Raw genomic sequence first — 21770 nt, 5'->3', positions numbered from 1 at the left:
AGGGAATTCATTAGAATATTAAATTTTAAATTAAGCCATGTATTTTAAAGTTTGTTAATTACTATGTACAGCCTTCTGCAAGAGCTTTCTACATCAAAGATTATTATGACTAAGTATAAGATATATTTCATTCTAGCTTCTTGAATATAGTAGTCATGAAAAATTCATCAGGTGGGCAAATTCTTCTACTTTAGAAACATTCCACATTTTAACCTAGTGAATTTTAGCCATGACTTTGCAATAAGAGGACAAACTAACACACTATATGAAAAAATAGTTAAACACACATATACTTATTCATATATGCTGATTGATGGTAGACCAAAATGTCTGATTGCTACCACTGTTCAATCACTAAAATGAAACAGCCAATATTTGGCCAAGGTTCCCTCATTTGTGAATCTTGTTATTGATTCTCTGCACTACCTAAAGGTCTTCACAACAGATCTACTTTATAAATATACAAGTGATTGACTGAATTTACTGTCTTCTGGTGACCTGAAATAAATCAGTCATGTATACATCTGTATTACCTCTCATTGGCTGTGCTTCATCTACTGCATCTCTCAGTATGAGAAATTTTTAAATGGCCTATCATACCACCAGGGTCCAATTCAGACCTATGCAATGCAGATATAAACTCCCCTAAAATCATTGGAGGGCTAACCAGGGCAGAATTCAAGCTAATGACTCCAGGATAATTCCTCTGTAATTAGGTCAAGTTTTCCCAGCAGAAGTTGATCATGTAAAATTTGCTACCATTTTGCCAGGACATGTGCATACCTCAATGAACTGGAGCATTAATGAGGTTATAGCTGTTTTCCAAAATATATTACAGGGCAAAAATCTTTAGCCTTTGCGCCATGTGAGGCCTCAAAAGTTTCAGGGAGGTCAGTAGTTGCAGTGCTGAGGCAGGCTGTTGTGCATGAAGGAAGGCAATCAGGTCACAGGAGAGGTTTTTCTTTCACTCATTGCAGGCAGATGCTGTTGGGATCCTCAGGGGAGAAGGCAGCTCAATTTAATGAGCTTTCCTTTCCCTCAGAGCATCTTGTACCTGATTTATCAAGCCATTTTCAAGGTCATCAGTGAGCATCCATCTAGCCATTTTATGGACTGAGGGGCTTTGTAAAAACTGAAGAATGGCATGTACTTGTTTCCTGGCAATATTAGGGAGGAAGGAAGTTAATTATAAAACCACATTATCGATTAAAACTGAAGAAGTAAATAGAGGACGAGCACACCACGACATGTCCTGCCCCCTATTCTCTCTCCTTTATATTCTAGGAGTCATTTTGCCTTTTTTTCTTACTCACCTTGAAGATTAAAAGTTTCATTTTGTCAGTGTTCTGTATTGCTTTTTTTGCACCCTGTAGTAACATGAGCAATCAGGTTTTTTTTTAATAAGAAAAATGCTTCTGACAGAAATCTTGCAAATTAATTCAGAAATTTCTACCTGACACAAACTTCCTCACTTCTTCTTGTTTACTGAATGGCATTTTTTCTTTCATTTTAAACAGCTTGCCATCTTGCTGTTAATTGTGCATCATTTTCTAGTTTGCTGAGACCACGAGTTATTACTACATGGCCCATCTTCCAGGTATAACTTAACTTTAATACCTGTTCAAGTATGATAGCAGGGTCACTCAAATCTCGTTTGCATAATTATTGTTGGTTGGGAATTTGTATCCACCCTTATGATGCCAGTGATCTTAATTCTCTAGGCTGTTCATGGACCAAACTTTTTCTAGCTATCCTACGGCAAACCAGGCAGTGAGGCTCTTACATACCTTCCATAAGGGCATATCCTGTAGGCATGTTGGGGCCTACTTTGCACTTGCTTATCATCTGCTGCTGCTGCATTAGAATTACATTACAAGTTGCCACTACATTACATCATGATAATTGGTTGTTTTTTCTTTAAATTTTTCATCAAGAATTCATTGCCTTAATGCCAGATATGTTTTTCTCAGTTAGCAAGGACACATCTGGACTCACAAGCAGTCTATATGCATTATATATTTTGGAATATCATCTAAAAAATGTTTTAAAGAAATCAGAATGATCCAGAAGAATTTAGCATTTCTGATCTAATTTTGTTCAGGGCTACAGGGCTATCCAGACTACACTGGATAATTGTCAATACTAGCATTTTTTCAAAAAACTAATTCAGTTATTTGGGGTAAAAGAAGATCCACAGTCTATCCAACAAACTTCCTCCTTGATAGTGAGCTGCTGGATCAATCCTACTGTACTTGAGAATATTATGAGGTTTTACACTGCTCATTCTTTCATCAACTTATTGCCGAAAAATTAACAGGAAACTGTATGTCTATACTCAAATTCTGGGTGTTCATCACACTGAATCACTGTCTTCTATTTTGGTCAAATGCTTACACTAGCACTAGCTTTCTGCTTCCTCTTTCAAGTTGACACCACTGTTTATATGGAATACCCAGCTGCACATGTGTCAATGACTATGCTGTCTGACTTTATGCCCATTTAACATCTTTTCTTGTTTCACGGCTTTCTCATCAAATGTCGTTATTTACCTATGGACTTGAAGAATGATTTTACTGTGTGACATACAGTCTCATTTCTATCATCTCACCCACTGCTTTTTAATAGTAGGAGTAAATATTAAGGTAAATACAATCTTGGATGTAGTGGAATACCAAATCATACTAATTATATAATAACAGTAAACTTGTCTCTTCTTACAACACTGCTAAGAGAGATTTGGGTTAAGTTACCCAGTTCCAGTGCACCAAATGCATTAAAATATCAAAGACAGTTAAAATGTAAGTCTCAGAAATACTACCAGAACCAGAAATATTAGAAATATTAGAAATAAAGCTTAGGCAGTTCTGTCACTCAGCTGACTGAAGCATAAAGAGAGATCACCTGATCACCATCCATCAGTAGTTCCATATAGAAAATAATTCCAATACTGAGAAGCTTTTCTTTATCTTTACGACAGAAATACAATAAAGTTCAGCAGCTGAACTTTAAATTAGAGGCATTCACGTGATGTGACTTTCCAGATGCATAGTTGTACTGAACTGGACCCTGCCGTTGGTCAAATTAGTAGTCAGGAACAAATCTGCCCTGATATTTGGATAATCAGAACAGTGACATTTTCCAACTATTTTTAGAGTATGGACTGCCACCTAGATCATCTGAGCATTTCCCACTTAATCAAATCTTCAATACTAAATCCTCCTCCTCCTCATATGTATCACACATGAAAGTTTCCTCACTCGATGCCCTGTGATTCACAGAAGATCACACTATACTTCCTAAGAGTCTGTTCCAGTCATAATGTTGATGAAACTTCATAGCCCATCAGGAATTCAACTGGAATTTACTTGCATACTAGTGAATAACAAACTGAACAGTCAATCCTCATGGTACACATATATTAAAGACTACTGCAAATATACTGCACTGCTTTGGAAACTGCTTAACACACCAGTCACTGAATACATTGCTTTTTTTGTTCTATAGAACTATAGCAAGAGGTAACAAGAATATGAAATCATTTTGTTTATGATCCATTCCCCTACACCGGGCAATTTTTTCCTACTTCCCCTGAACCATGACATTTGCCATCTCGGCTACTCCATCACCACACTGCCTTCAAGTGCAGGAAGCAGAGTTCAAAAACACTTGCTTTTGAACTAGACCTACTGAATTACTACTACTGCTGCTGTTCTGAGGTCTTTCTACAGGTTCTTCATATATATGTGTATGTATGTGCATGTGTGTATATACATGCATGTATATATATGTATTTATATGCATATATATATGCACACACACACAAACTTCCTGTATTTCCATAGGATGAGAATTCTTAGTCCTAGACACTAAATCCATACAGCACTTATCAGTAAGACGCAATTTTCCTGATCTGGAAATAATTCCCTCCTCTTACTTTTTTTGCTGCTGCCTGGATGTTTCACTGGGTACTGTGCTGATTCTTTTTAATCATGTTATTTTCATTGCTTTGTTCTCACCAGATAGACCTTTGCCATTACGTTTCATGTACTGCACTCTGGGTTCCCTATTAATCACATTCTCTTTGTTGTTCCTACTTTCAGCAGACAGTTACCACTATGACTCATGTACCACATGCTGGCTAATGACATGAAAAAAATCCATGCTTATAAAGCAAAATTAGCTAAATTCTTATGCAAATACTATAGTTAACATAACAGAAAGGTACAAACAAACTATACTTTTAAGTCTCTCTCTCCCTGCCAGCCCTTTCCAGATCCAGCTCTTCTGCTATGCAGCCAGCAGACTTCTCCCACATTTTAGGGAGACTGTCTCACCTTCCCTGTCAAGCCAAGGCACTTCAGTACGGAAAATGCAGCTTTCCTCTTGGGTGTGCCAAAGACATTAACTAACACCATGTGCCTTACAAGGCAATCAGCCCTCTAGAAATGAGGTCAACAAGAAAATTTTCACAAAAAATAGGCAAGGGTAGGCAACAAAAGGCTGTGATTTAGGGCTGCCACATCCAGAAAAACAGTGGAGTTATTACCATGGACTGTATCAGAATGGACAGAGCTCACTAGAAACACACATACGATGCAGTTTGTCATGGGCAGAATAGGAAATTAAATTCAGTGGCAAATTAAATTATATATAAAAAGATACCATTAAATTCAATTTTGATTAAACAGATTATTGCAGTTTTAATATTAATTTTCCAAAATAGGAGCGTGATCTTTCTTTAAAAGTACTGCTGTCAGTTTGACCTTAGTAATGCCAGACATCGGCAATTTAATCCTTTCTCTGTTTAAAGGGAAGATATATGAAAGAAATGCTTTACACATCCATCAGCAATCAAAATTGTATCAAGATTCATAGCCCGCTATTTTAATATTCTGTTCCCTTAATTTAGGAAACTATTTCCTGGTCTCTGGGTCTTCATATATTAAGGTGCAGTACTTGAAACATAATTAATCCTTTTATTTTGGATTATTAATTCTTTTTTTAAAGTGCTCAGGTCTTCTCTTCCACCCTGAGGGCAAATGATGAACATGCCATTATTTTGGAAGAATATATAACTTATATTATGATTGATACACTTAATTCCCTTTGTTATGCCGCACTGGTCAGGGTGTGCTCTACATAACTAAGACCGATCCCAATGACACCACTAGTAAGGACAAAGTTAATCCATTGCTGAATTTTGTTGCTGACCTAAGCTAATGTATTGTTCAGCTATGAGCTAATGACTCCTGCAGATGTTTCTTATTTCATGCCAGCAAAAGCTGAAATTAAATATTTTGTTTTTATGGCCATTATAGTTCCCCTTACAAATTATGCCCCAGCCAGTCATATTTTTGAGTAAATCAAATGACACTGACAATACAATTTTCTTGTCTCCAAAAATTAATCTTACAGGACCAAGTTCTGCCCTCATTAGACTGTTCATAATAAATATAACTGATAATTAAAAAGCTGACAAAGCTAAGAAAAGGAGGGAAGTAGTACGAATTTTTAATCAAAACAAATCCTCCCTCCTTTCTCCCTCTCAACAGGAATACATTGGTATTTAGAGATATTCTTATGCCTCTGTTTTCTCATTATTTCACATCCTTACTACCCCCATCTTACTTCTACACACACATGCAGAAGCCCATGAATGCATCTACTTTTTGTTTAATCCAATGAACTATATATTTACCATATTCACAACTGAGCAAAGTATTGTTTATTTCCAGGTACTAGTAAACTGAGTACACTGAGTTTTAGCTGTAATTATTTTTCTTACTTGTTGGCAAGAAGGTCTGATCCACAGTAATGATTTTGCTTTAAGTCTTAATATTGCTGTTGCCTGTTCACATACAAATGTGCTGCAAAAACTTTTAAGTTTTCAATGCTTTGCTCAGGTATATCTATACAGCAATTGTCATCATTCTATAAACCAACAATCCAGCCTGAAGAGGAGAAGGCTGAGAGGGGATCTAATCAGTGTATACAACTATCTCAAAGGAGGGAGTGAGGAGGATGGTGCTGGCCTCTTTTCAGTGGTGGCCACTGATAGAACTAGAGCAAATGGCCACAAACTGAAGCATCAAAAGTTCCACAGGAACTTAAGGAAAAATTTCTTTACCAGTGAGGGTGACAGAGCCCTGGAACAGGCTGCCCAGAGAGGTTGTGGAGTCTCCTTCTCTGGAGATCTTCAAAACCCGCTTGGACGCAGTCCTGTGCCACGTGCTCTAGGTGACCCTGCGTGTGCAGGGGGGTTGGACTAGATGATCTCTAGAGCATTCTATGATTCTATGAATCCCTACTACTGATGATAATTATTTTACCATAGCAGAAATGTCATTAGTTCATATCTTTGTAAAAGCAGAAACCAAGTTAATGTAGCATAAGCACTTATCTGCCATGAAAACAAGGTTTGTAGGTATATCGTGTGAGTTTAAGCTCCTACCAAAGTCATTCTGCATGTCTGGAAAACAGACGTTTTGTTTTTTACAATATTTTGTCTAATTTTTGCAACATTACTGCTTAGATAAGTATCTTTCACTAAGAAGCTCCCAAATACTTATTTCTGTAATCATTGTAGATGCTCACAAAGGATCTAGCTTTCTTCTTATTTAAAGGCAACTTCTTGGTTGCCTTTGCAACTGAGGTTTTAATTTTTGCTAAACCTCTAAACAACAAAAATCCTGAGTGATCTAAGAATTAAGCATTTTTTTTAATGAATGCATATATTGTTATCATAGTGGAGAACTGGATAGAAAAGAACACAGTTCTCCTGCACACTTATAATAATATTTTCTCAGTTATGCTCTTTCTTGGCACTTATCACTGTATTTTGTGATACTTGTTATCTAGAATTCCTAAATCTTTCCCTTTATATAGCGCGCATAATTCAAAAGTACGTGACTGTTTACTTTATCTTGATGAAAAGCCTCAGTGAAACTTAGAAAACACTATGCAGGAGGCAGCTCAGCAACTGTAACAACTTCTTCATCCTCTCCAGTGCTGCCTCAAAAGCAGTTTTCTGCTACTTTCAATAGTGCAATGCTGTATTAAATTGTCAGAAGTCAGAAGACCAATTCAGTAATTTGCATCATCTCTCTGTGGATTATTTTGGCTATGATTTTAATCCATTATGAGTAGTGATACTTCTGCAGAATAAACTTTGAAAATAGCATAGCTGACCATCCTTTCTTCCTAGTAAATCAGGCATGCTTACAGTAAGTTCAGCAATATTTGCACAACAAAGGATTTGTTAAGTATCCTAATTTCTAAGATTTGGTTATTTTTGATTAGTCTTGGTGTTCATACTCTCTCTTCCCTGCCATTTGCTAGTCAGTGTGCTCTTGGCCTGATCCCTCAAACATCTTCATACGGTTGAATCTAACCCCTTCAGCCAAAAGAAAGAAAGGAAAGAAGCATTCTGCATTTGTACTTTTTTCAGTTGAAAATGTTTACTATGACATATCTACTGACAATTTTAGGGGGTATTGTCATTTCTTCTGCCGTGCATTTTTTGTTTCTTTCTTTTATAAAGCACGTTAAGTGTAGATTCATAGCCAAGTCATTTAACCTTAAATACATATTTGATCCTATAGCTGCTTCCAGCCTCTATTTCAAATGACAGATTAGAACACTGAGAGCAAATATTTCTAAAGGAATATTATGAACATTTTTGCAGATAGATATCATGAGGGGAAGAAAATAAAAAGGAAAATCCAGAATTCACAATTCTTTTATAGAAATAACCTAAAAGGCCTGCACAGGAACTTTGTTTTCTAGATTTAAACCAGAAGTGTGAAACACATCATACAACATATGAGTCATTCCACTTAATTACACAGACATTTTCATGGACAAGAGAAACACTACTTGTATTCCATTTATACCATAAAGGACTCCTTGAAAACTGTTAAGTATGATTTTGAAGAAAAAACTTTAAGGCTGTTATCACCTATCACCATCACCTATTCTATCCTTCCTAGCTTCTTCTATGCCTGCACCTAGAAATTTCAGTTTAGTGACCTTAGCCAGCAGAAGCTGTACAGTAATTACTGAAAAAAGCTATGAGGAATCACACATTGGTTAAGACTTAAAGAAAGGATTCTGGTATTTAGAGATACCTTGGACTTTTCCCTTGGAAATAAAAGGTCTGCATCAGTCACGCATGCACTACTCTCCATACCATATTGAGGAATGTTATGGTGATAGCACAGAAATATTTGAAGCTCATACTTCTCATGTTCATTTTGGTGGGTACAAGGGATGACAAAACACATTACCCAAAGATAAACACACATCATGTGTAACACTCTACATTGGCATGTATAGATTAATTTAGAATAAGGAGACCAGGAAAGAGGTGTACATGAATTGAAGTAGATCTAAGATGAGGTGTTTGCATCCTTTTCTTTATGCAGAAAATGATGGTCCATATCATTTGAATTACTTTATGCTTACCTAAAATAATCCAGTCTATTTTGACCACCCCTATTAGTCTGTAAGGAGAGAAGGAGAGAGTAAGTGTAGAATATCAGGATTACATACGCATGTCTTGTACTTACCCATTTGGGAACAAAACACTTTAATGCATCCGTGGATACTTGAATTATATATTTGTCAAAAGCATAGATCAGAAGTGTAGACCTATACATACCTGCACCAACTACACACCAAGACACATAAGCTGAACAGCATTATAAATATGAACAAAGCCTAAGCATAGGTTCACCAAAACACCTTCCTTAAACTTTACTACACCTTTTCCAGTCTCAGAGATAAAGAACAAAACGAAAAACAACAAAAAAACTAATCTAGGCTCCTATTAGTTTTCCCAGCTTACAGAACTGGTTGTCTCGTAGTAGGATCAATCTATGTATATAGATATTGCCAGAGAGACCCATCTGAAAATATTTATTTATTAAATATTATTTTAAATATACATATATATATATATATATATTTGGCTCTAACTTATGCCACAACAGTAATTCTCAACCAGGTGTTCAGTTCAAGTAGTACATTTGCATTATTATACAGGAATCGTAATTAAGCACAGATTCTCGTGCCCTAATCATTTTGATCATTAATATTATCCTAGAATCATAGAATGCTTAAGGTTGGGACCTCTAGAGATCATCTTGTCCAACCCCCCTGCACACGCAGGGTCACCTAGAGCACGTGGCACAGGACTGCGTCCAAGCGGGTTTTGAAGATCTCCAGAGAAGGAGACTCCACAACCTCTCTGGGCAGCCTGTTCCAGGGTTCTGTCACCCTCACTGTTACGAAATTTTTCCTTAAGTTCCTGAGGAACTTAAAACATAAACATGACTGATTATTAATCATTATTTTATAGCATCATCGAGAAAGCCATGCATCTGTGATTGATACAGCATGAAAAGCTCCTACTCTCTAACTGAAATTATTCATATAGTTCCTGAAGTCAAAATTTAACTAAGTCTTCATTATCCACCCTGGAGATCTAAATTGCTCCACAAGAAGGGGCGGAGGGTGTGGGGAAGGAGTGACTTTTCATAAGACAGCTGAAGTCTGAAGGACCATTTGAGGCAGCACACAGTGACACAAAGGAGCAGCCATTCCTCCCATTGCTCCTCCAGAGTGCTCTGCCTGGAGTGCCATCGAGCACTTGTGGGGTGAGTGAAGGCAAGCACCACATCCTGCACTTCTGCTCTTGGGGGTCCCAGAGCACAGTCCCTCAGCACTCCTGAGAAAAACCATCCTGGGTAATTCAGGAGGTACCTAACAGGAGAGGAACCTCACCTCCTCTCCTTTGTGCGCTCTCAGTCTGTTTATCAAGAGTTGACATGATTTGGTACAATTTAGTCCAGTACTCTTACAACTGACCTTACTTCACATTAAGTTGGGGCAGTCAGACATCCTTCAGTCGGCTCTTCGTGAGCCAGCTGGACTCGAGATAGAGTAACACTATTTCAGCTTACTCATTATCCAGATTATCCCAGCATCTCATTAATTTATGTTGAAGGGCTGCCCATATAAAATACACTAAAAACAATGACCTAAAAGCACTTCTCCCCGTTATTTTGGTGATAATTCACAGACATTCTATAATGACCTTTGGTCTTCCAAGTTCTGATTTCTATCTTAGTAGATTGTTTTAAGCAATTCCCCGTTTTTTTTTTTTTTTTTTTTTTTTTTTTTAATGCCTAGCAAAAAACTCTGTAGTTATTTGGTAGCCTGATCGGAGAAACTTCCAGCTGCAAATTCAGGGAGATCCAGGGAGATCCTGTTATTACATTTGCATTTTAAAAATGTTAAAAGCATGAAGAGCTGAAACATTTAGCTTTTCTCCTTATACAGATCATATGGGAATCTGTAGGTACTCCTTGGCTGAATAAGAAACAGTCATTTCTCATCTACTCTATATACCTGCGTAATTCTTGTGGCTTCAGAATTGTATCCACTTCTACCAACAACTGTCATTTTAAACACACTGGATTTCCTGAAGCAGTACTAGCTGCGTATATTCAAATTTTAAATCTTAGCAGTTCATTAAATATTGTGGAAAGGCACAGAAAAGATGATAAATGAGGAGAAAAAGGTAAGCAAAGCTGATTCCAAATCATGTTAAATTTTGCTCTGCTTAATGAGCCCAGTACATAAATAGTTTTGCAAAAAAACATCTGGAAAGTAACTTAGAGGGGAAAAGAAAGAAACTGCAGCTATGCAGCGAAGTCCATCTATCTCTAAGTTCCAGTATTTGTCTTTTAATTTTTGTGTCTTTTACTTGGGAACTACACTGCATTTAGAACTCGAATTAACCTGAAAATCACTAGGTTTTATAGATGATTGATTTTGCCTAAGAAGTCTAAAATCTTTTAATCTGAATCTCCTAGGATGCCACAATTATCATCTCATTAAAGACCAATTTGCCTTTTCAGCTAAAGAATCAGTTTCCTTCTGGCATTTTTATTTTAGCAAGTTGTTTCCAAGCTGTTGAGTCACATCCCTCCACATAAAGATCCAGGAGCACACTAGATTACATAAAACAGTAACATAAATAGGAACTATACTTTAATAACATGCATTTCTGAAGTGTATGCTATACAAAAAATTATTGTGTCTGGGCTGTTCAATAAAACAAAGATATATGTTTGTCAAGAAACTAGATGAACAACAAAATTAATCTAGACAGCTACTGCCCCATTTCTAGGTGAACAAAAGAGTAGATTTCCTTGATCCTGATTGATAATTCTTAATCAGTGACACATTTAAGAGTATTAAGTGTTGTACCACTCCTCAGTCCCCTAAAAATCAGACAAAAATCAGGCAGGTCTGTGATTGCACATTTGGGAATGGCATGGCATACATACAAAAATCAGAAGGCGCTCTCTTTGGGATAGAGTATGATTATAGGCGCAACAATCCACCAAGCTGAAAAAAATTAAACATAAATGCTGCGTATGTTTTTAAACATATAAATAAAGATCTAAATTAATCTACGTTAAATACTTGGCTTTTACTTCATCAGAGATTATAAAGCCCAGATAGATCCAAGGAGATTAGGGGAGGGCCAAATCAGTGCTGCAGCTGACTCGCATCACCCCAGCTTCTGCAGAAAATGCCACTTGGTTTCAGTATCAGTGCCTGCATCGCCTCTTACAAAGTACAGATCTCCAGATCTTTCCTCCCTAGCCCAAAATAAATAGTGCTGAACAACAGAGTCAGCATAATACAGAAGTTCTGTATGAACAGTAGAAATGTCAGCAAGTTTCACACACCTGGAGTACTTTAGAGATACTAATGGGTGTGAAATGTTAGTACAGCTGCATACAAACATACTTACTGCATTAGATCTGCCTGTGTCAAATATTGGATTCACTTGTTTTAATCTGCTATTTATTGCCTACAAAGAACTTTTTCCTTCAGATTGCTTATTTGGAGGATTTCTTTTTAAGATAATGCAAGAGTATATATGCAAAGAGCAATTTTCTTTGGCTGTTATCATAAGCTCCTCGTTCATTTTTATGTACAGCCTGCTAAACTCGCATATCAGGCATAACATAAGTGGCTTATTGCACCTACCTATATTACCAGCTATGTGTTACTATTTATTCCATCATTAAACACTGCATTACTAGGGAAACCCCTGATGCTTTTTAGAGGGGAAAAAACCCCACTCAGCACCAGACTGGAATCCAGTAGCAATGAACCTGGGCAGTAGGAAGTGACCAAGCACTCCTTGATGCCTCCTCTCTCTTGCAGACAGCTTGGGTCACACTGTTCTGCTGTGCAAAGTTCCAATTCAGGAGCACCAGGCATCCAGCAGACCAACCTTATTTACTTGAAATTTCCAATTAAAAAAAAAACAAAAAAAAAACCTTGCCACTTGGATTGACAGTCCACACCACCCTGGTTTGTAACAGTTCTGCATGACCTACATGCATGCTTTTCTGAACGTTTTCCTAAGATGCTAGAGGCATCTGTATTGGAGCTTTTAATCAAAACATACTCTGTAACTGTGAGTTTCATTCCTTCAACTGAAAAAAGGGGCTGAAACCATGTTTTGCAAGCCATCCTATGCTCACATTCTTATTTATCTTTGCAAGGTCTCATCCGGAGCAGTAGCTCCAGTAACAACAGTCTGGATGGTTTGCATTTGTCTCCTTAATTACACAAAAATGCAAAAAATCTCCCTCAGTAGGTACCACTGCTCTTTTGACAGATGCTCTGAAGAATATGACCACAACCACTCATTCCTAGCCTGTTTGTATTCAATTTTCAAATCATAATTTCACAAGTAGGAAAAAAAAAAAAAAAAAAAAAGTAGCGTGTCAGGATTTTCCAGGTAGCATTTGTTTGGCATCATCTTTTTGGCAAAAGTGATAAGCTGATGTGATAAGACTGAACACCTTGCAACACCTTGTAGAAATGAGATAACAATCTACACTTCAAAACGCTCCATAAAAGATATACCCAAATTAAACGCAGGAGTTTACTGATTGCTTTTTTTTAAAAATACTATTTCAAATAATTTCAATTTTAGTACTCAAACACAGAGCTCTTGTTTAAATGAACATGATTGTATATCATTCAGAGGTAATATTCCTCAAGTGTTTCATGGATTACTTGATGAAGTTACTGATGCTATATCCCCTGTGTTAGCAATTCTGACCTTTCTTCATTCCTTATTTCCACAACAGTAAGCAAGATCAGGAATAACTGTTACAGTGCAAATGCTGTGGGATTATTACGACATTTTCTGTAATTAATGTCATTAGGGCCTTTTGCTCAATTCAGATGTTTGTATATTATATGCTGCCCAGGCTTCTCACAAGCTAACAATACTTAATTTGTCTTTATTATTTGTTGATATCAATTTATTGCCTTTTAAGTCCAACAGTATCTTTCATCTTTTGAAAAGATCTCTTAATAAGCCAAGTTCCCAATATGTGATTACTCCTGCTGAAAAACTGCTTAATAGTAATCAATTCCACCTTAACCTCTGTAGATTTGACATACTCTATACAGACTGAAAAAGAAGACACTGAGTGGAATACTGTCAACATACATACACAATGTACAACAGCTCTAGCCTTAAGAAGAGGCAATTCAGTAACACATACTCATATTGCAAATTTTAATCAGAAGCAAAGAAGTCAAACAAGACTGTCCTCCAAACCAATTAGCAATGCCTTAGGGAGATATCCCACTAGAAACAAATCAATAAAACACAGATTCACACAAGACCAGCTCAGTTTCATCAGGTGCTGTACTGATGGGGCTCCATTTAATCACTTCTTTTTTACATTGTTCAGCAGTGGGCAATATCAAGAACTCTGCGGCAACAAGCAGTTGCCCCCCCAGAAGACAGCATTTCGGTTTTATTGATATACCTAGTCCTATTCCAAGAGAAATCAGCATACCACACAGTTTTAAAATGTGTCATAACTGGAGCCCAGGAGGGAAGAATTTGTTTTCTGACCCCTCTAATCACATTATTTTCCCAAAAGATAGTTGTTTTCTACCATGAAAGCAGATTACTCTTTATACATCTAAATAAACATGGATCCAATTCATCATTCTCCTGTTTCACTTTCATACCAACATAATTATTGAAAAAAAAAAATTAAAAAGATGCTTCTTTCCTTTGCAACTTATACAAAAGCTAATAAATCAATACCAAGATCAAAATACAATGACACTTAACCAAAGAAGAAGTCACAAGCATTGAATAAAATCTTCAAGTTAGCAGTGAGACACACTGTGACCAAGTCACTTTATTAGACATGGTCATTACAACAATAAACATAGTGAATTTGGAGGACACTAAAAATGCAGCAGTGAGAACAGATGCTGAAATGTGGAGCTGATAGACCAGTATTCTTGGCAATCTGCACTGTAGACCAGTATTCTTGGCAATCTGTACTGAGTACAGTATTGCATTAAGAAGAGTGCTGCCAGCAGGCCGAGGGAGACGATTAATTTCCCTAAGGTGATTAAGGGGTTGGAACATTTGACAAGTGAGGAGAGTCTAAGGAGAGCTGGGTTTCTGGAGAAGAGAGAAGGGTTGGGGGGATCTCATCAATGTGGATTAATACCTGACAGTGTGGGGAAAATAAATAAGACTGAGGCACACTCTTCTCACTTGCACCTACTGACAGGATAAGAGACAAATGCCAGAAGCTGAAACACAGGAAATTCCTCTTAAGCATGAACAAAATGCATTCCTCCCTGAAGCCATATATTCTGGGACTATAAATGCATCTTTGAAATCATTCATTCATTTCTGCTCACAGCATTAAAAAGCATGTGCAAGACTGATGGGAAACCAATGGGAACATTTCAACCTTACAAACTTTTGCTAACAAGATCTTGCCCTGTCAGTGGGTGAGGTCAGTACAAGCAATAGAGAGACGTAAATCACACACAGAAGGCCACAAAGACAAGAAGAGATCACAGCAGTTTTGCTTTGGGTTGAATCTTGGTTGCTGAACATTTATTTCATACCATGAAAAACCCCTTGGATTCCTGTCTTCCAGGCCCAGTTAACAGATAGAGTAGCTATCAACACAAGAGTTTCCCTTGGAAACTGGAATGGCTGAACAGATATGGAAACCACTATAGTATGATAAACAAGAAACCCCACATTCACTTATTTTTATAAATAAAATCACTTGACAGAATAAAAAACAACAAAACAAAACAAAAATGGCATCTTTTTTCCTTTCGGCTCTTCTCTCTTCTGTCAGTCACCAACCTTCCAGCACTTAGACCCAAATTGTCTAAAATATGTGCATCATACCATTATACCATTTACGTGCACCAAACCAATTCCATCCTTTTAGAATACATGTAGATGTTTTACCATGTTTTTTAATACTGACTTCCTCTCAATGACTGCTGAGAGTTGATGCAAAGGTGAAAAACATCTTCCAACATCAACCAGTTGCCTACTAGCAGGCAATTTTGGAGGCTCTTTGCAGGTACACCCTAATGTGCTTGCTGCTCTTCAACCCTTCTGTTATTGTACATCATTTATTCTCTTACGCAGATTAAACCTATTCTTCATTTTATCCTCAGAGACAACTATTGAGTATCAGATTTGAAATATCAAAAGGATCTTGTTGCTCATTTTTCAAATATGAACAGCATGGTCACTTATTGAATATATTCTGACAACCTTGTTGCATACTAAACTTAATTGCCCTTTTCCGTAGCCTTTACCTTCAGTCCCATATTTCTTTTGCTGTTTCTCCCCTCTGTATACACCAAACAGAACAGTACACAGGCCCAATCTCATATTTTCCCCAATGTAATTTCAAAGTATATAGTCACAATGTCATTTCTGCCCTCAAGCAATGTCCATCACATTCGTGGTTTTTCTGAACAGTGCATATGAGTTCTGCTCATTGCACATAACAACAGCAGTTTATGGTACTCTGATTTACATTGTTTCTGCAAGATACCTCTGTTAGCTAAATGTCAGCTCTGTCAATTCGTCGCCTGTAATGCATTTTAATATCAGTATTACAATTCATGTTGCCAGTGATACAAGAGTCTGCTATGAAAGTAATTCAGGCCCTGGTGTCCTCACTAGTTTGGAAAACATCCTACTATTTGTAAAGTTTGACAGAATTACATTTTGCTCTTATCTGTTTAGCAAAATGCTCTTCTGCCTCACTGGATGATGTGCTGTATTGCAAAGAATCAGAACGCAATTTTGCAGCTTCCCTCTACCTTATCCTCCACCAGCTTATCAGATATTTAAAATCAGTTAGAATACAAACACCATTGAAACTACTTGGCTATACAAACAGGGTAATATTATAGACCTATCATTCCATCTCAAGTCTTTTCACAAGCCTATGTAGAGAATTTAGTATAAGGTAATATAAAAAATAAGGACTACCATTAGAGGGGGAGTATTATCAGAATATGATTAGCAACTTGAAATATATAAACAGCTTAGAATTTGACTACCTAAATAAAGTGGAAAATAGTAGAGCTATATGACAGAGAAGTTAGGACCTTCCATGAATAACATTTGGAAAAAAAGTACCAATAAGAATTAGCCTGAAATTAAATGTCAGATCGTGTCAGATTACTTTATGTATTGCCTTTATTAAGCTAATAAAAATTATAACTCCCATTACATTCCTATGCCCTTGAACACAAGGGCATAACCTTGAATACAACACCCAAACTGTCTTAAAGCTTGATTGCTGAAATTGGGTAAGAGATTTAATTTTCCTAATTTCATGTATTTTTATGCATCTTTCTTCCTTTATACTAATTTAAAACATCTGCATTTCATTTTTAATTCACTCATTTGAATCCATGATTCAGTACGTAAAAACCCTGTTACATGTTACTGTGAACTCGTCTTGTCTGACTTGTATATCTTGAAAATTTGTGGTTTCACAGCTAAGGTCTGGAGATCAATAATCAATTCACTGTCACCATCAGTGAATAATGTCTAATGGTGTCTAATGAGAGGGCTCTGCAGAACACCCACCTGCTTTCCACATGTGCTGAACAGCACTAACAGGAAAAGGGAACAAATGACAGATCCCTCTCTCTTCCCCGCCCCCTCCCCCCCAAATTTCTTTTTATTCTATGTCTCCTAATTTCCTAAATGCCCATACAAAAAAATTGTGAAACAAACAAACAAAAAAGAATGGTTTGAGTTTTTACAGGGTAAGAGAAATAACTTTTTGGCAATAATTCATTAAAAAGCCAAAAGGAAGTCATGTTTGTTAGTATTGCCTCTCCAATCCTATATTCTCTAAAAAGCAGTCTCAATAAAATTGATCACACAGACTTCTGCAGTACTTTGCTTGGCTCCTACCAGACCCACCTTTCAACAACTATTCTAACTGAAACACTCCAGAGTTTAAATCAGCTGAGTCTGATTCATAATTACTTTGCTTACCATTATTTGTTATCATTTTCATAGGAGAAATTAGAGTACTATTTTTGATCGACGAATTACAAACATGGTTATAAGATAAGAAATACCTGAAAGGCTACTACTGTCAAATACTTTGTTTCCCAGCAAAAGAAAGGCACACAGGGCAAGGAAGGCTTTCAGATAACAGAGACTGCGCAGAGTCACAACAGCTACCGCTTGTTTTCCTAGCACAAACAAGACAGACACTGCCTTCTCTTTTACCTTTTATCTTCCAATTGCAATAGCCATGACTACCAGAAAGAGATCTACAGGAGCTGTAGATATTTAAACAGTAGCATCTGCTTTTTATTATTTGATTCTATCATATATACTTTTGTACCCACTTCAGAAAAAAATTATAAGCTTGAGCAGCTTGCAGGTCTTCTGTTTCACTAAAGCTATTGGGATGGCCCATGACGTAATAAGCTCTCTGCCATCTTCCCCTCTGCACTTTCTCCTTAGAGTTTTCCATAGGAGAACTCTCAACTGCTGCATGTTTTGCAGTTGTCATTCCTGTTCACAGTGACTCTGAGGCATACACACATTACAAAATCTCAACACATTTGACTTGCAGTCTATGTTGTCATTTAATGATCAATTACAGCCCCCAGCTGGTAAGTATTCCAAAGTTTTTTTTTTTTTCTTTAAATAACTATAATACCTTATTATGATTTAGCACATACTGCTTTTCTAACTTAGCTTCATTAACTAATTACTGTCTCAAGCTACGCATAAAACTAACGGAAACCAAGCTTGAAATGAGATTAAGTCCTTGAAATCAGCTAAAGAATATTCAGAAGAATTTTAACCATGATTTCTGAAGAACATTGGTTATGTTCAGTCACAACTACAATTTAGTTTTTGTTTGTTTGTTTGTTTGTTTGTTTTCCCAGTGGAGCACTGAACCTTTGTAGGGGATTTTTATTTACAGATGCACTTCTGAGATATTGTTTGAACTGTATTCTAGTAATGACATTGATTTCTATGATGTAGAAATAAGGATAAGGCACCAATAAAAATGCATCAATGACTACACAAAACTCAGCAGACAATCACCAGCCACAACTAATGGGATATTGAAATAGTTATTCCAATGTTTAAAGTTTGCACTTACCAACCTCCACAGCTCTAGAACAGTTAGGGTCTGTGAAGCCTTGAGGACACTCGCATGAATAGAAATCATCATTTAATCTGGACAGACAGATGCCACCATTTTCACATGGGTTAGAGTCACACACATCTCCTGTGGATTAAAGGAAAAAAAGATTCTCAGCTTCTTGTGTAATACTCTCCAAAAAGTTATGCATAAACTCTGAAGTATTGTAGATTACTGATAACTGAGAACAGAAAGCAGTGACAAACTAATTCCTTTGAATACCTCTCAGCTAGTTCCACTTCATGCTTATTTAATAGGACACATTTCATAATTTTCTCTTGCTTTCTTCTCCATAAAATGTATTCTCTTGCAACACTGAAATCCTAAAATTTAACAAAAAATATTCCACACTCACACACACTTCCTATATTTAAATGATTTAGAATCTATATTCAGAACAGAATATATATTGTACTGCCGATTGATTGCTGGTAAAGAACCTGCTGAAGAAATCTAGATTTAATCCTAGGTTAACGTTAAGGAATCTACATTTCTTTAGCAGGTTCTTCACCAGCTGACTACTAGCTATTAACTTATAGCCATGGGATAAGCCAAAAATAGTGGCTGTGGTTACATCATTATCTGTTCCAGATTTCTACACTCTAAAATCAATCAGCTTTACAAATTAGATTCAGATCAGGTATTAGCACACGGCTATATTTCTGCTGAATATAAAGTATGGCATCTAGGCCAACAGCATGCCTTTCCACTGGATAGGTAATTTTTATGAAATAATAAGTACGATACTATTTTTTCTATTAAGAAGTTGCTAAATTTAAATGCAGAAAGAGTTACAGAAAGTTCACTGCTTTTTGTCAGCACTATAGCAATGGTGGTGGAATTCAAAGTGTTTTCAATATCTTTCTGACATACAGACCTGAGATCAATATCTCATATGAGAAACCAAATCTAATATCAAGTAAGAAATTTAAAAGATTTAAAAAATATATTTTTTGATTTATTTTTTTTTGGGGGGGGGGAGGGCGAGGAAGGAGAGGGAGTGAATCTACCAGTTTTAAATTGCCTTTATGTGGGAGAGATTATCATGTGTCATCTATTTGATATTAATAGTTTATCTTGAAGGTAGAACAACTGAAGGCAATGTGCAGCTATTTAATAAAATCAGTGACCCCTCCTGCTATACAAGAAATCATTAGTCTTCTACTTGAATCGAAGCTAGTTAAATGTTTTTCTTAAGTGCTCACTGAATTATTTGGGTAACAAAGGAGACTTGTCCTTGGCTTCAGGAAGCTTAGGCATTTGTTTGTGAAAGGACCGTATAAACTAGTCTTACATAGCACATGCTTCAGAAAAAAAGTATTCCCCATAGCATTAATAATTTATCTGGAGGAGGAACACTTGTTATGTTAATCCACTTGGATTGAGTAAAACAAGAGAGGACATTTTTATTACGTGCTTCCTGAGTCAGTGGTTCTTTCAATTTCAATTATGCAAGACAAGAACCAAAAAGAAAGGCAGGTAGTTAAACTATTACTTCCATTTCTAAGTTTCTTATTGACTGACAAGCAGAATGAACCTCTCATTTTTCTTATTTGAAGTCTCCCACTGTGACCAAAGCACGTATACTTCACTGTGTGGTTTTCATTTGTCTGAAAAATCATCTTGGCTTCTTTACTCTAAAGTGAAGCGACCCACGCTACAGTTTGGGACCAATACAACAGCTGCTGTCTGCTAACAATAGTCATTTACTTCCGTGTCCAGGAAATCACTGCACTAACTGTTCTTTTGACCCAACTACCTTGGCCCAAATTCTGTCAGTCACCATTGCATAATTTTTATCATCACGGAAGTATAACAAATACAATACACATGCAGAAAACGTGACTATCTAAAAGAGAACATAATCAGTAGCAAGACATCTCAAAATGCTTTGGGAATAAATTCTGACTGAGGCCAGAATAATTTTGAAGTAGTTTCATTTGGAAAAAAAAAAAACACAAATAAAAACAAACATAAATAAAACAAAAAAGCATGACCTATCTCTTTACAAACAACAAATAGTTATGAACAAAATACTGCTGGATTCCACTGTTCTCATCCATTTCATATAGAGATTATATTATTACTGTCTATATTTGCTGTTTGTGTTTCCTTTTACTTTGCCCATTTCTTCACTGAGGTAATATAATGTAGGCATAAGAGAGCACAAACATCATGGGCAGGACGGGATAATGTGACATGTCCTGTCCTCATCAAGAAGCCTGGAAACACCAGCAAGTACACTAAAACATCTAACATCCACACTCACAAGGAATTAATAAGACTCGTTCAGCTTCTAGACTGGCTCAGTTTTTGAGCACATCAATTCCTGACAAAATATCTTTAAGGAAAATACATAAAGCTTTCTAATTTATATCATAGGTAAAATTACAAAGGGAAACACTCCTATATTTTATATTACTGTTTTAAAAGATCGTCTAGACTATGCCAAGGTTAATTCAGATATACTTGGGTCAATATACATGTGTCACATTTTTATTGCTCTTGCAAATTAATTAGCAGTAGGCTTTAAAATATCTCAATTATTGGAGGGAACCTACAACGTGTCAGAAACGATACAAAGACTAAAAACAATAAAAAAGACAAGAAGCTGTTTCCCAAGATTACCTAGGCTAACTCACAAAACACAGAAGAGGACTAAAGCTGAAAGTGTGGTGTAGTGCTTTGTAGAGGAATGGTTAAAATAAGACTTCAGGATGACATGAAATACAAGGCAGAGAAATGAGCAAGCATACAGACAAAGCGAGCAATAACTCTACTAAAGGCTACATATAGAGTTTGTTCAAATTTGCATACTGAAATTAGTAAAACTCACTTAAAATGTTAGCACCCTCATGACTTAGTGCCTGTGAAATTGTGCAGAACAAAAATAAATGTCACCTTTGAATCAACAATACGCCTCTCAATTTACATTTGCGCCTCTTGAGAGCCCATTCATGCTGAAATAGTGAAGTCTAATTTGTTATATATTCTACTCAGTTTGATGCACAGAATTTGATTTTAGAGGCTCTGCTCTAAACAGCTTATACGGGTGCACTTTATTTTAACGTAACAGGTTATGGGATTTGTTACCATTGTAGTACTATGCTGCAGCAGGAGTTTTAGAACTTAACCTTCGAGTCAGAGCAAATAGAAGAATAAAATAGACCTCAAGGAAAG

At 36.5% G+C, this 21770-nt stretch overlaps 1 protein-coding gene across 1 annotated transcript in view; it reads right to left on the bottom strand.

Moving 5' to 3' along the window:
- EDIL3 (EGF like and discoidin domains 3) overlaps positions 1-21770 on the bottom strand; it is a 224305-nt gene that overhangs the window by 144199 nt on the left and 58336 nt on the right. The window contains exon 2 of the mRNA XM_088522101.1: positions 18549-18677. Coding sequence (XP_088378227.1) covers positions 18549-18677 — 129 coding nt within the window. The remainder of the gene's footprint in view (positions 1-18548; positions 18678-21770) is intronic.

Source organism: Tinamus guttatus, unplaced genomic scaffold (assembly GCF_059628265.1).
Source record: "Tinamus guttatus ecotype Peru unplaced genomic scaffold, ASM5962826v1 Tinamus_guttatus_pri_ptg000149l, whole genome shotgun sequence".
Taxonomy (NCBI): domain Eukaryota; kingdom Metazoa; phylum Chordata; class Aves; order Tinamiformes; family Tinamidae; genus Tinamus; species Tinamus guttatus.
Note: the sequence above shows the minus strand (reverse complement) of the source record. Positions and strands in the feature narration are given on the sequence as shown.